Source organism: Cetorhinus maximus, chromosome 2, assembly GCF_964194155.1.
Source record: "Cetorhinus maximus chromosome 2, sCetMax3.hap1.1, whole genome shotgun sequence".
Classification (NCBI taxonomy): Eukaryota; Metazoa; Chordata; class Chondrichthyes; order Lamniformes; family Cetorhinidae; genus Cetorhinus; species Cetorhinus maximus.
The window spans coordinates 185,545,440-185,560,114 of record NC_135880.1 but is presented as its reverse complement, the minus strand read 5'-3'; the positions used below and the strand labels follow the sequence as shown (position 1 = coordinate 185,560,114).

Sequence of the window (14,675 nt, the reverse complement as noted above, 5' to 3'; positions counted from 1 at the left end):
CAAGTGACAGTGCTTTATCTCCATTAGCCAGCCTCTCCAAATGTATTTAACTATTTATGCAGTGAGCTATAAGGAGCCAAACAAGATTTTGAGTTCAAGAAGGACCAAATTTATTAACCACTAATCCAGAGGGAAAAAAATGATAAAAATGCAACCTCTGTTTCACACACACGCACACAGTATCTGGAATAAGGGGAGTATGAGCTCAATAAAAAAAGTTAAAAGAATATATGATTAAGCGTCCTTTGATTTTCCTCGAGGCATAAATTTTAAACATTGCAGCCAATTTGAATTAGCTGGGTTCGTGGACGTGGTCAAATGCAGAACATGTTGCAATTATTATGAGGTCTTGGTTAACTGGTAGTTTCTGATAGTTGACTTCTCGAACTGGGTGACATACACTTTTTCCAAAAGAGAGATGGAGGGAGAGTGCGCAGCTTTTCAGCCTGTTTCCTCTGCTGAAAACTTCCTTGACACTACCTGTGTCACTTGCAATCTCTCTGCAGCGGCTGGCAGTCTGGCCTGTTATACTTCACCCATTGTGTATTTCCAAAGGGTTTTGGGTAGGTCTGTGTATGGCAGTCATTGTTTCAATGCCAGCACTTTGCATTTTGCTGTCTCTTCCTTAGACAAGTTTTTGATGGATCTTTGAATTAACAGTCCCGATGGTATCTTGTTTGCTTTTTCCCTTTCACCTTGGAAGATGGCCTTTGCATTAAGTAGTTTGCTCCGTCTCATTTTAAATTTCAAAATTTTCAGTCAGTTGAAAGTTGAAAAGTTATATTTTCAAAAATAAAGGGGCATAGCCCTGAAAGGAGAAAGGCACAAGGATACGGTTGTAATGAGGGGAATTGGGGGAGGAGGGAAAGCAAGAGGTGTACGCTTATGCCAAGTGCAGCTAGGAAATGAAAAGAGACTGTGGGTTGAAGTGGGATGTGAGATGGATTAGATATGAGCAATTCTTTCAGCCTCACTACTGGTCTCTGTCTCAACCATAGCAGGTCCAACTACAGTGAGCACTCTCTCCTCTATCAGAGCAAGGGCTCTGTGTTTAGGGTTTAGATGTGCTTGTCATGGCTTAATAGTATGTGCAAGATGTGAGGCGGGGGGGGGGGCGGGGGAATGAGGCTTGCGGCAGTCTCAAGCGTGTAAGGGCAAGCAAAACTATGAAGATTAGGTATAAGCCATGATTGGTGAAGATTGTTGGAAAGTGAGAGATGGGAGTGTGATGTGTTGAGTAGTGTGTGAGGCTAGTATTGTGACTGGTGGAATGTGCCACTGATGCATTCACTAATTTGACCATGCATGAGGTCATTGAACTTCTACCAGGCAATAAAACATTACTCTCTCTCACCCAGGCCGTTTCCCCCCTTCGGCCATCATCTTTGCTCACTAAGTCCAAGCAACACAGACCTGAAAATATAGGATAGAAAACTCATTTAACCATTTACTGCCAGATCTAGCTGGACCACATGAAGTACTATCAGGTTCTGCTCTCATCTGCTAAAAGTGCTCACTATTCCAGGATCATCTGCAAATGCAAAGCTAACCCCTAGCTTTTCTCTACTGCAAACTGTCTTTTTAAACTCCTCTCCCGATTCCTTCAGCCTCACCTCCAACAATCAGATTGAAATTATTTCATCAGTTGCCTCTGCCACATCCCTCCCTTGCATTAACTCACCAGACTAAATTTCTGCTAAAGTTTCCTTCTGTCCTAGCCCAGAGCTCATACCTTTTTCTAGTTTTTTCCAGTCTCCCCTTATGCCCTTTCTGAGCTCATTTTGTCCATTAGTCCCATCCCCTGCTTGCTCAACCCTATTGCGACTGCAGTCCACTCATTCCTAGCTGGTGTTGTTAATGGTTCTCTGTGCTCAGGTACTGGATCTCTCTCCTTTAAATCTGCCATCATCATCCCTCTCTTCAAAAAGATCTAACCTTTGGCCCCACCATCCTGGCAACTATCACCTGACCTCCAACATCTTTCTGCTCCAAAGTCACTGAACATGCTGTCTTCTTTCCCATCATTCCTGAAACTCTACGTGAATTACTCCACTCAGGTTTTCGCCCCCGCCATACTACCGGAACAACAATAACCAGAGTCAAATGACATCCAATGTGACTGGAACAAAGGTAAAATACTCCCCCAGGTGCTTCTCAACCTACCTGCAGCCTTTGACATGGTTGACCACACCAACCTACTCTAATGCCTCACCACTTGCTTTCATTCACATAGCTCCATTTTTACCTAACTGTAGCCAAACAATCACTTGCAATGGCTTCGCTTCCTGCTCCTGCAAAGTCACCTCTGCTGTTCCCCCAACAATCTATTCTTGTCCACTCCTATTTCTCATCTGCATGCTGCCTCTCACCAACATCATCTGAAAACACGGCATCCACCTCACCGCCTCTTCTGATTCCTCCACTGCTGCTGAATATCAGACTCTTTTCTGACAACCTGTACCGGATAAGCTGAAATCTTCTCCAATTAAACACTGGGAAGACTGAAGCCATTGTTTTTGGTTCCCACCATAAATTCCGTTCCCCAGCTACCAACTCCATCCATATCCTTGTCAGCTGTCTGAGGCTGAACCAATTTGGTCGTAACCTTGAGTATATTTAACCGGAGATGAGCTTCTGACCACATAACCACACCATCACTAAGAATGTCTATTTCCTCCTCCATAACATTATTTGTTATCCGCTGCTGAAACCTTCATCTATGCCTTTGTTATCTCTGAACTTGACTATTCCAATGCACTCCTGGCTGGCCTGCCACATGAACTTCATAAATTTCATGCAATTCAAAAATCTGCTCCTGTGTCTTTACTCATACCAAGTTCCATTCACCCATCACCCGTGGTCATTGACCTGTATTGGCTCCATAAAGCAACATCTCCATTTTAAAATATACATCCTTGTTTTCAAGTCCCTCCAAGGTTTCTCCCCTCCCTTTTTCACTAACCTCCTCCAGTCTGGCACTCTTCAAAGGTCAGAAGCTCATCTCGGGGTCAAATATAATACCAAGGTTCCAAACAGACTGGCACTCTTCCAGTTCTGAAGAAGAGTCATTTTGGACTCAAAGTTAACTCTGTTTTTCTCTCCAAAGATGCTGCCAGATCTGCTGAGTTTTTCCAGTATTTTTTGTTTTCAACTCAGATTTCCAGCATTCGCTGTACTTCGTTTTTGCTCTTCCAAGATAGCTGTGTTCATATACTTCAGGCCTCGAGCATTCCCATTTTTAATTATTCCATCATTTGTGGTTGCACCTTCAGATGCCTCAGTCCTAAGCTCTGGAATTCATCCCTCACCATCTCTTTACCTCCATTTCTTCCTTTATGGCACTCCTTAAAACCCACCTTTTTAGCCAAGCTTTTGGTCCTCTGCATTCATACGATCTTCAGTGGCTTGGTGTCTAATTATGTTACATAACGCTCCTGCAAGGTGCTTTGGGATATTTTGTGTTAAAGGTGCTAAATAAATTTAACTTGTTGCATCCAGGTCCTCAGGGCTACATAGGGCATTGACCGGCAACAGCTACCTGCTTCCACCGCCTTCTCAGAGTTTGCCCGGAGGTCCTCCTGGACCCCTGTGGATCCAAGACCTCCTTTATCTGGTGACTTCCTGAACCAAAGCCTCCAGTGCTGCATCAGAGAACTTTGGAGCCTCTTCTCTGCCATGTTGTGCCATTCCTGTGGTTTTCTCAGGTCAAAGTCACTTGAATAATGAATTCCTGCACCTGCCCCAGCCAAACTGCACCTCTCTTTAAGATGTATAAGCTTGCTCTAAGTAGCACAGACTAACGTAAACTTATGCTTGGTTCTTACAATTTTGCAACCCCTTCTCAAGTGAGCAGCCACTCAAGTGTTTGCTTAGCGTTGATTGCATGCAGCGATAATGTAAACAAACAGGCTGTACAAAGTTTGCATGTTGCCCCTCATCGAAATGGACAGGGAAGGGTCAATCACGCACATCACAATTCCAGCACCCAATTTCCATCCTAATACAATTACTTCCCTAACGTTTTTTTTTGAAGAGACGCATCCTTATTTTTCTAGCAGCAGAAACCTTTCTACTGCGACTACAAAACACACTAGTGAACAGAAATTAAAAGTGTCTTCGTGGGGATTCAAGGTCTCTCAAAAATGATTTCGAAGGACTACCAATCACTACCACAGAGAAGGTGAAAAGTCTTTTCCTGCTCCTGATTTTGTTCTGCCTTGGGCCTGGACAGTGTTCTGTTCCTGAACGTAAAGCAGAATGTTGGGTCCTTCTGGGATTTCCCCAAGGCAGGGGAATGGAGTGCTTGTTCATGGACTGATATAAACATTTAATTTTAATTTAAGGCAAAGGCGAAGCAAAGGCACCTCCCACCTTATTTAATTCCTCCCAACAGCAGATGGCCATCCATTTGAAACAACACCTAAAGAAGTGCCTCATGCCCTATTCTGCTCAGGTCCACCTATTGTACCTGCAGAGGACAGAGTTGGGGGCACTCTGAACAGCTACAAGGTGGATCTGGAACCAGTGCTCATTACTGTTGCTGCAAGCCAAATATGCTGACTTCTCCAGGTTTTCCCTCCTCCCCAGAAGGGCCACGTCCTGCTCCTTTGGCTGCATTAATTCCCTTTCTGGCCTCATTGTTCACCAACATTCATTTGCTGCTAATGCCCTCATCCATGCTTTTATCTCCACTTTTGAGGGAGGGGGGAGCAATAGTGGTAATGTCAGGAGACTAGTAATCCAGAGACCAAGACAAATGCTCTGGGAACAAGGGTTCAAATCCCACCATGGCAGCTGGTGGAATTTGAATTCAGTTAATAAATTTGGAATATAAAGCTAGTCTCAGTAAGGGTGACCATGAACTATCATCAACTGTTTTAAAAACCCATCTGGTTCACTAACGTTCTTTAGAGAAGGAAATCTACCGTCCTTACCTGGTTTGGCTCCAGGCCCACAATAATGTGGTTGACTCTTAACTGAACTGGTCTAGCAAGTCAATCAGTTCATTGCAATCAGGGATGGGTAACAAATTGCCAGTGACATCCGCATCCCATGAAAGAATTTTAAAAAAACACTCCAATGCTTTCCTGGCCTTGCACTATCCATAAACTTCTGCTTATCCAAAACTCTGCTGATTCTACCCCATCCTGCACCAAGTTCCACTCATCCATCATTATGTCCTCGCTGACCCACATCTGAGATGCTGGACGATCGGAGCCAATTTAAAATTCACATCCTTATATTTAAGTCTTTTCATGGCTTCATCCCTCAGTAATCTCACCCAGCTGTACTGTATTCTTCTGTTGGGGCTGTGTTTCACCTAACTAACGTCAAGTAGCAAGGTTGAGGAAGGTTGTGGGGAAGGGAGGAGGGGCTTCTCTGCTACACTCCTTACTTACCCTGGACCAGAAGATGTTGATGACAATGATTAAATGAGCCACAAGTGTCAGAAACCGGGATGGTATCAGGCTGCTTGCTATTGGCATTGCCAATTCTGTTTCATCGGCTCACAAGTTCTACCTGTGAAAGGAAGATTTTGGGATGAGTGAGTTCCAGATTTCCACTACCACTGGTGTAAAATGTCACGTTCATGCAAAATATCCTCACAATTCTTTAACCTTCTCTAGATGGGTTTCAGCCAAGACTTTGTACACAAAAGCATAACTTCCTCACTTTAGAGCTCTGTTCATTTTTTGATTACTGTGGCCTAGCTATTAATAATTTGCGTACAGGGATACCCAAATTCCTTTGTTCTTTGGCATTTAGAAAATATGCCAATTTTTCTTTTTCACATCCAAAGTGGATCAGAAATACCTGCATAGAAAATTAACGTCAGAGTGGCACAAGGCAAGTCCAAGAGACCCAGAGCTAGCAAGGAAGTCAGAACAGTCTGGGCCAATGAACATATGAACATAGGAAACAGGAGCAGAAGTAGGCTATTTGAGCCTGCTCCTAAATTCAATAAGATCATGGTTGATCTGCTTGTGTTTCGAATTCCACATTCCCATCTACCCCCAGTAACCTTTGATTCTCTTGCCTAACAACAATCTATCTACCTATGGCTTAAAAATATTCAATGACCCCGTTTCCACTGCCTTCTGAGGCAGAGAGTTCCAAAGTCGCACAACCCTCAGAGAAAATAATTCTCATCTTTGCCCCAAAAGGGAGACCCCTAATTTTAAAACAGTGGCCCCTGGTTCTGGACTCACCCACAAGAGGAAACATCGTTTCCACATCCACCTTGTCAATACCGTTCAGGATCTTGTATACTTCAATCAAGTCACCCCTCACTCTTCTAAACTCCAGTGGAAACAAGCCCAGCCTGTCAAACCTTTCCTTATTAGGCAACACACTCATTCCAGGCATCAATCTAGTAAACCTCTGAACTGCCTCCAACGCATTTACATCCTTCCATAAATTAGGAGACCAAAACTGCATACAGTATTCGAGATGCAGTCTCACAAACACCCTGTTTAATTGAAGCATAACATCCTTACTTCTATAGGTCTGGCAGCATCTGCGGAGAGGAACACAGTTAATGTTAACTGTGTTCCTCTCCGCAGATGCTGCCAGACCTGCTGAGTTTTTCCAGGTATTTTTATTTTTGTTTTGGATTTCCAGCATCCGCAGTTTTTTGCTTTTATCCTTACTTCTATGTTCAATTCCTCTTGTAATAAAGGATAGCATTCCATTAGCCTTCTTAATTACTTGTTGTACCTGCATACTAACTTTTTGTGACTCATGTACCAGAACACCTAGATCCCTTTGCATCTCGGGAATTCTGCAGCCATTTTCCATTTAAGTAATACTCTGCTTTTTTGTTCTTCCTGCCAAAGTGAACAACTTCACATTTTCCTACATTATACTCCATCTGCCATATTTTTGCTCACTCACTCAACCTATGTATATCCATCTGCAACCTCCTTTTGCCCTCTTCACAACATACTTTCCTACCTATCTTTGCGTCATCTGCAAATTTAGCTACCATGCCTCAATCCCTGATTGATAACATTCTATTAGCTTTCCAAATTATGTGCTGTACTTAAGTATCAGCCTTTTATGATTCATGCGCTGGGATACCGGTTGTCGGGCTTTTTCTTTACCCGGTATTGGGGGGGGGGGGGGTGTTCACACGGGATTGGGGGGGTTTTACCCGGGATCGGGAGGGGGTTTTAACCCGGGAAGGGGGGGTTTTCCCCGAGATTGAGGGGGGTTTACCCGGGATTGAGGGGGAGTTTTCCCGGGGATTGCGGGGTGGTTTACCCGGGATTGGGGGGGTGATTTACCCGGGATTGGGGGGGTGATTTACCCGGGATTGGGGGGGTGGTTTACCCGGGATTGGGGGGGGTGGTTTACCCGGGATTGGGGGAGTGGTTTACCCTGGATTGGGGGAGTGGTTTACCCTGGATTGGGGGGGGAGTGGTTTACCCTGGATTGGGGGGGGGGGGGTTTACCCGGGATTGGTGGGGGGGGGGGTTTACCCGGGATTGGGGGGGGGGTTTACCCGGGATTGGGGGGGGGGGGGGTTTACCCGGGATTGGGGGGGGGGTTTACCCGGGATTGGGGGGGGGGGTTATCCTGGATTGAGGGGGGAGCGGGGGGGGGGGGGGGTTCCCGCTGTTGCGGATTTTTTGTCGCTGGAATAAGATGGCGGCCGGTTACCCGGGTAACCGCGGAAAACTCAGTCCGAGCGGGAAGAGGCCGAGACCCGACCCGCCATCACCCACAGCGGGAAGTGGAAGTCCCTGTCCTCCCTCCCCCTGTCCCTCTCCCCCATCTCCCCCTCCCCCCTCTCTCTCTCACCTCCAGCCACCACCCGGGGAACGGTCACTTGCAGCTGGAATCGCTGCGCCTGCGCACTGAGTTCCCGCTGCCTGGATAGGGCGTATTCTACTCTGCGTTGCATTCTGGGTAGGGGCATGCACCATTGAAGGTTTCAACACAGAGATAAAAGCAAAGAACTGCGGATGCTGCAAATCCAAAACAAAAACAAAAACAGAAATACCTGGAAAAACTCAGCAGGTCTGGCAGCATCGGTGGAGAAGAGCGCAGTTGATGTTTCGAGTCCTCATGAGGTTTCAATGTGGGATGTGGGCACTTTTCTCTACTTCCCGATAGAATCCTGAGTTGTAAACAATGGATTATCTTTCAGAGTGAGTAGAACAATACGGACAGGTTAAAAGAATCTTTTGGGTTCAGGAAAAGGAGTGTTGTGAATATCAACAGTAAAGGACCACTGGGGTGGAAAAGGAGTGATTGAGGCAAAAAGATCGAAATGTTCACTTTTTTTCAGTATTTTGAGATGAGTTTCTTTTAACCTTCGCGACATTATCTTACAACTTTCAGCTGTTAAGATATGTGTGGTTCTTTACTGTGAATACCTTTGAACGAGTAATCATAGATCAGGCACAGGTTTTACGATTCCCGTAGAGTCCAATAACTTTAACCAAGAGATTTGAATTCCCAGTTACCAACTGAAAGGATCTCATGATAAGATTCAAGGTTTAAGTCTTTTGCTGTAACAAACAAAGAACAACATTGACTAAACACTGAAAATGCTGGAAAAACTCAGCATGTCTGGCAGAATCTGTGAAGAGAGAAACAGAGTTAATGTTTCGAGTCCATATGACTCTTCCAGATACGAACTACTCAGTGTAAAAAGATTTGTCCTAATATCAATGTTGCTTCTTTCGATAACCACCTTAAATCAATGTTCTTTCATTCTCAACCCCTCTGCCAAAGGGAACGTTTTCTCTCTAACTATTTTGTCTGAACCCATCATGATTTTGAATAGTTCTATCAAATTTCTTCTCAACATTGCCTTCTCTAAGGTGAACAAGCCCAGCTTCTTCAATCTATCAATATAACTGAAGTCCATGATTCCTTTAACCATTCTCATATATCTTTTCTGCAGCCTCTCTAAAGCCTTCACATCATTCCTAAAGTGTGGTGCCCGGATTTGAGAACTCCAGTTGAGGCTAAACTAGAGTATTATAAAGATTCATCATAGTTTCCGTGCTTTTGTACTCTGCCTAAATTTATGAAGCCCAGGATCACTTTAACCCTTTTAATTCAGTAGTGCTGTACATGAAGTACCTGTTGCAAATAGCCAATGTCCCAGGTAATGCCTCTCTGCTCTCAACTGTGGGAGAGGGGCAGTTTGCATGTTGAAAAGAGGTTCACAAAGTTTTATTGTGAAACCTAAGATTATTGGATTGGATTTTTGTAGAGTCCACAATGCTTCTCTGACTTTTAAAATGGTGGATGAGACCTGATTAATCGCTTAATTATTAAGTAGAGGGTATCTAGACCAGAATCAGGGGATTACTGTTCTTAGAATTTAGCATTTATAGTAGAAATCTAGCCCTAGGGAACGTATAGTTAATAAGGAGTCAATAAGCAGTTATTAGATTTAAATTAATTTATTAAATAGTTATAGAAATGGCAGTTGCTGGGGTGAAATGCTTCACCTGTGGGATGTGGGAAATCTCTGATGCTTCAAGTGTCCTGGACAACTACATCTGCAGGATGTGTACCCAATTGCAGCTCCTCACAGACCGCACGGATCGGTTGGAGCAGCAGTTGGATGCACTTAGGAGCAATCAGGTGGCAGAAAGTGTCATTGACAGGAGTTTTGAAGACATGGTCACACCCAAGGTACAGACAGATAAATGGGTGACTGCTAGAAGGGGCAGGCAGTCAGTGCAGAAATCCCCTGTGGCTGTCCCCCTCTCTAACAGGTATACCATTTTGGATACTGTTGGGGGGATGGCCTATCAGGGGAAAACAACAGCAGTAGCCAGAGAAGTGGCACTACAACTGGCTCTGTTGTTCAGCAGGGGGAATCAAAGCACAGAAGAGCAATTGTCATAGGGGACTCTATAGTCAGGGACTCAGATAGGCGCTTCTGTGGTCGTGAAAGAGACACCAGGATGGTATGTTGCCTCCCAGGTGTCAGGGTCCAGGATGTCTCTGATCGAGCACGGGACATTCTGAAGGGGGAGGGAGAACAGCCAGAGGCCGTAGTACACATTGGTACTAACGACATAGGCAGTAAGAGTGATGAAGTCCTGCAGCAGGAGTTCAAGGAATTAGGCAGAAAGTTAAAAAACAGGACTTCTAGGGTTGTAATCTCAGGATTACTCCCTGTGCCACGTGCCAGTGAGGCTAGAAATAGGAAGATAATGCAGCTGAACATGCGGCTGAACGGATGGTGTAGGTTTCCGATATCTGGATCAGTGGGATTTCTTCCGGGGCAGGTGGGACCTGTACAAGAAGGACGGGTTGCATCTAAACTGGAGGGGCACCAATAGCCTGGCTGCGAGGTTTGTTAGTGTTGCTCAGGAGGGTTTAAACTAGTATGGCAGGGGGTGGCAACCAGAGCAATAGGTCAGCAGGTGAAATAAATGACTGGGAACCAGTGAATATGGCCAGTAGGACTAAGAGGCAGGGCAGGCAGGGAGAAATTACTGAACACAGTGGAACTGGGGGTCTGAAATGCATTTGTTTCAATGTGAGAAGTATAACAGGCAAGACAGATGAGCTTAGAGCTTGGATTAGTACTTGGGACTATGATGTTATTGCTATTACAGAGACTTGGTTGAAGAATGGACAGGATTGGCAGATAAACGTTCCAGGATTTAGATGTTTCAGGCAGGATAGAGAGGGATGTAGAAGAGGTGGGGGAGTTGCACTGCCGGTTAAGGAGAATATCACAGCTGTACGACAGGAAGACACCTCGGAGGGCTCATGCAGCGAGGCAATATGGGTAGAGCTCCAGAATAGGAAGGGTGCAGTCACAATGTTGGGGGTTTACTATAGGCCTCCCAATTGCCGGTGGGAGATTGAGGAACAGTTATATAGGCAGATTTTGGAAAGATGTAAAAGCAATAGGGTTGTTGTGGTGGGTGATTTGAACTTTCCCTATATTGACTGGGAATCACTTAGTGTTAGGGGTTTGGATGGTGCAGAACTTGTAAGGTGCATCCAGGAGGGCTTCCTGAGACAATATGTAGATAGTCCAACTAGGGAAGGGGCAATACTGGACCTGGTATTAGGGAATGAACCCGGCCAGGTGGTCGAAGTTTCAGTAGGGGAGCATTTCGGGAAAAGTGACCATAATTCAGTAAGTTTCAAGGTACTGGTGGATAAGGATAACAGGAGTCCTCAGGTTAAGGTGCTTAGTTGGGGGAAGGCTAATTATAACAATATTAGGCAGGAACTGAGGAATCTAGACTAGAGGCGGATGTTTGAGGGCAAATCAACAACTGACATGTGGGGGGCTTTCAAATGTTAGTTGATAAGAATTCAGGACCGGCATGTTCCTGCTAGGATGAAGGATAAGCATGGCAAGTTCAGGAACCTTGGATAATGAAGGATATTGTGAGATTAGTCAAAAAGAAAAGGGAAGCATTCATAAGGGCTAGAAGGCTGGGAACAGATGAAGCCTGTGGAGAATATAAAGAAAGTAGGAAGAAACTTAAGCAAAGAGTCAGGAGGGCTAAAAGGGGTCATGAAAAGTCACTGGCAACCAGGATTAAGGAAAATCCCAAGGCCTTTTATACATATGTAAAAAGCAAGAGGGTAGCCAGGGAAAGGGTAAGCCCACTCAGGGACAGAGGTGGGAATCTGTGTGTGGAGCCAGAAGAAATGGGAAAGATACTAAATGAATACTTCTCATCAGTATTCACCAAAGAGAAGGACTTAGCTGTTGATTTGTCTAGGGAAGAGTGTGTAGACAGCCTGGATCATGTTGAGATCAAAAAAGAGGAGGTGTTAGGCGTCTTGAAGAATATTAAGGTGGATAAGTCCCCAGGGCCAGATGGGATCTACCCCAGAGTACTTAGGGAGGCAAGGGAGGAGATTGCTGGGGCCTTGACAGAAACCTTTGTATCCTCACTGACTACGGGTGAGGTCCCAGAGGACTGGAGAATGGTCAATGTTGTTCCATTGTTTAAGAAGGGTTGCAGGGATAATCCAGGAAATTACAGGCTGGTGAGCCTTACGTCAGTGGTAGGGAAATTATTGGAGAAGATTCTTCGTGACAGGATTTACCACCATTTGGAAGCAAATGGGCATATTAGTGAGAGGCAGCATGGTATTGTGAAGGGGAGGTCGTGTCTCACTAACTTGATTGAGTTTTTCGAGGAAGTGACAAAGATGATCAACGATGGAAGGGCAGTGGATATTATATACATGGATTTCAGTAAGGCCTTTGACAAGGTCCTTCATGGCAGTACATGAAGGTAAAGTCGCACGGGATCAGAGGTGAGCTGGCAAGGTGGATACAGAATTGGCTTGGTCATAGAAGACAGAGGGTAGAAGTGGATGGGTGCTTTTCTGATTGGAGAGCTGTGACTAGTGGAGGTCCGCAGGGATCAGTGCTGGGACCTTTGCTGTTTGTAGTATACATAAATGATTTGAAGGAAAATGTAACTGGGCTAATTAGTAAGTTTGCAGACGACACTAAGGTTGGGGGAGTTGCAGATAGTGAAGAGGATTGTCAAAGGATACAACGGAATATAGATCGGTTGGAGACTTGGGCGGAGAAATGGCAGATGGAGTTTAATCCGGACAAATGCGAGGTAATGCATTTTGGAAGGTCTAATACAGGCAGGAATTATACAGTAAATGGCAGAACCCTTAAGTGCATTGATGGGCAGAGGGATCTGGGTGTACAGGTCCACAGGTCACTGAAAGTGGCAACGCAGGTGGATTAGGTAGTTAGGAAGACATATGGCATGCTTGCCTTCATTGGCAGGGGTATTGAGTATAAAAGCTGGGAAGTCATGCTGCAGCTGTATAGAACCTTGGTTAGGCCACACTTGGAATATTGCGTGCAATTCTGGTTGCCACATTACCAGAAGGATATGGTAGCTTTGGAGAGGGTGCAGAGGAGGTTTACCAGGATGCTGCCTGGTCTGGAGGTTATTAGCTATGAGGAGAGGTTGGAGAAACTCAGATTGTTCTCACTAGAGCGACGGAGATTGAGGGGTGACTTGATAGAAGTTTACAAAATTATGAGTGGCATAGACAGAGTAGATGGTCAGAAGCTTTTTCAGGGTGGAAGAGTCAATTACTAGGGGACATAGATTTAAGGTGAGAGGAGAAAACTATAGAGGAGATGTGCGGGGCAAGTTTTTTACGCAGAGGGTAGTGAGTGTCTGGAATTCGCTGCCAGAGGAGGTGGTGGAAGCAGGTACGATAGTGGTGTTTAAGAGGCTGCTTGACAAATACATGAATAGGATGGGAATAGAGGGTTACAGACCCCGGAAGTGCAAAATGTTTTAGTTGACGGGCAATATGATCGGCGCATGCTTGGAGGGCCGAAGGGCCTGTTCCTGTGCTGTACTTTTCTTTGTTCTTTGTTCTTTGATTCTGGGATTCACACCCCCATTCCCAACACTCACGATTGTTGCTGGCGCAGGAGAAGGGCGTGGGTAGCAATCCTGCACTCTGCACTGCAGACCTGGCAGGTTCCTTTGCGGGGGTTGGCATCTCCTGGCCCCCTGTAATTTTTGTGGAGTTGTGCCACCTTCTCAAGAACTCTGGTTCACTGCCCTTCAGAGGTGTTGTGAACCATAGACTGGATGAGGGAATATTTTGAAAGATAATTTCAAAAGGCCTTGCCAATGTCCCCATGCCAACTCATGCTCCCACCCACTCCCAATGGCCCATCTTACCCTCCATGCCAACCCATTCCCCCTACCCACTGTCAATGGTCTTTCAAACCCTCCAAGCCAACTCATGGTACTTCTATGCCCATTCATCCAAAACCAATGAACCCTATAGCAACAATAAACCGTGTGGAAAAATCTTAATAAAACAGCTTTTCATAACTTCTTTAAAAAAATTGCTGTTATTCCAACCCTTAAAAGTGTCAATCAACCAGACCATTAAAGTATCAATAGCGGAAGCTATAAGCAATTGACAGCTCTTAATTTTATGTAAATACATATTGAGCCATTGACAAATAGATCTAAGAAAAACAAGGCTGTCAATCAAGCAATGTTTCTCCTTGTGTGCACCTGTTTGAACTGACTAATGGAAGTTTGGGCTCTCAGCCAAGCATGCATAATAAGGCATGCATGATGTTTAACTAGGAGTTCAGCAAACAGAAGAGTGATAGACTTGAGATAGGATACGAGCAGTAGGGTTTTGGATGAGCTCAAGCTTATGGAAGGAACAAGCTGGGAGGCAAGTAGAAAGAGCATTGGAATAGTTGAATCTAGAGGTAACAAATGTATTGGTGCGGGTTCAGAAACATATGAGCTGAGGCAGGTGCAAAGATGGGCAATATTACAGGCGTGGAACTAAACAATCTTGATGTTGGAGATGATTCAAAGGCAGAAGTTCATCTTGATCAAATGGGACACCAAGGTCAATAGCTTTTGTGTTTCCAATATTTAATTGAAGTAAATATCTGCTCATTCAATGCTGATAATAGATAAGAGGTGCCTAAACTAAAATGCAGTGGAGTGCTTGAGAGAAGCGTTGGTGAGGAACAGCTGGGTGAATTTGATAAGGCCCCTCTCAGTCCAGTAGCAAAGGCAGAAACCAGATTGAAAAGTTTCAAACTGATTGTGGGCAAGATAAGCATGGATTTGGGAGGTGATAACCCATTCAATGACTGGAGAATAAAGGGAAGAAGCCATGAGCATACGAAAATGATAGAT

The 14,675-nt window shown here is 44.9% G+C and overlaps 1 protein-coding gene across 3 annotated transcripts in view; it reads right to left on the bottom strand.

The window, feature by feature from the left end:
- Positions 1–7,861, bottom strand: part of tmem107l (transmembrane protein 107 like) — an 88,381-nt gene extending 80,520 nt beyond the window's left edge. For all 3 annotated transcript variants that reach the window (XM_078530526.1, XM_078530535.1, XM_078530544.1), the window contains exons 1-2: positions 7,804–7,861; positions 5,400–5,520 (exon numbers count right to left, since the gene is read on the bottom strand). In XM_078530526.1, the coding sequence (XP_078386652.1) occupies positions 5,400–5,486 (87 nt within the window). In that variant the 5' untranslated portion in view covers positions 5,487–5,520; positions 7,804–7,861. The remainder of the gene's footprint in view (positions 1–5,399; positions 5,521–7,803) is intronic.
- Between the last annotated feature and the right edge of the window lie 6,814 nt (positions 7,862–14,675).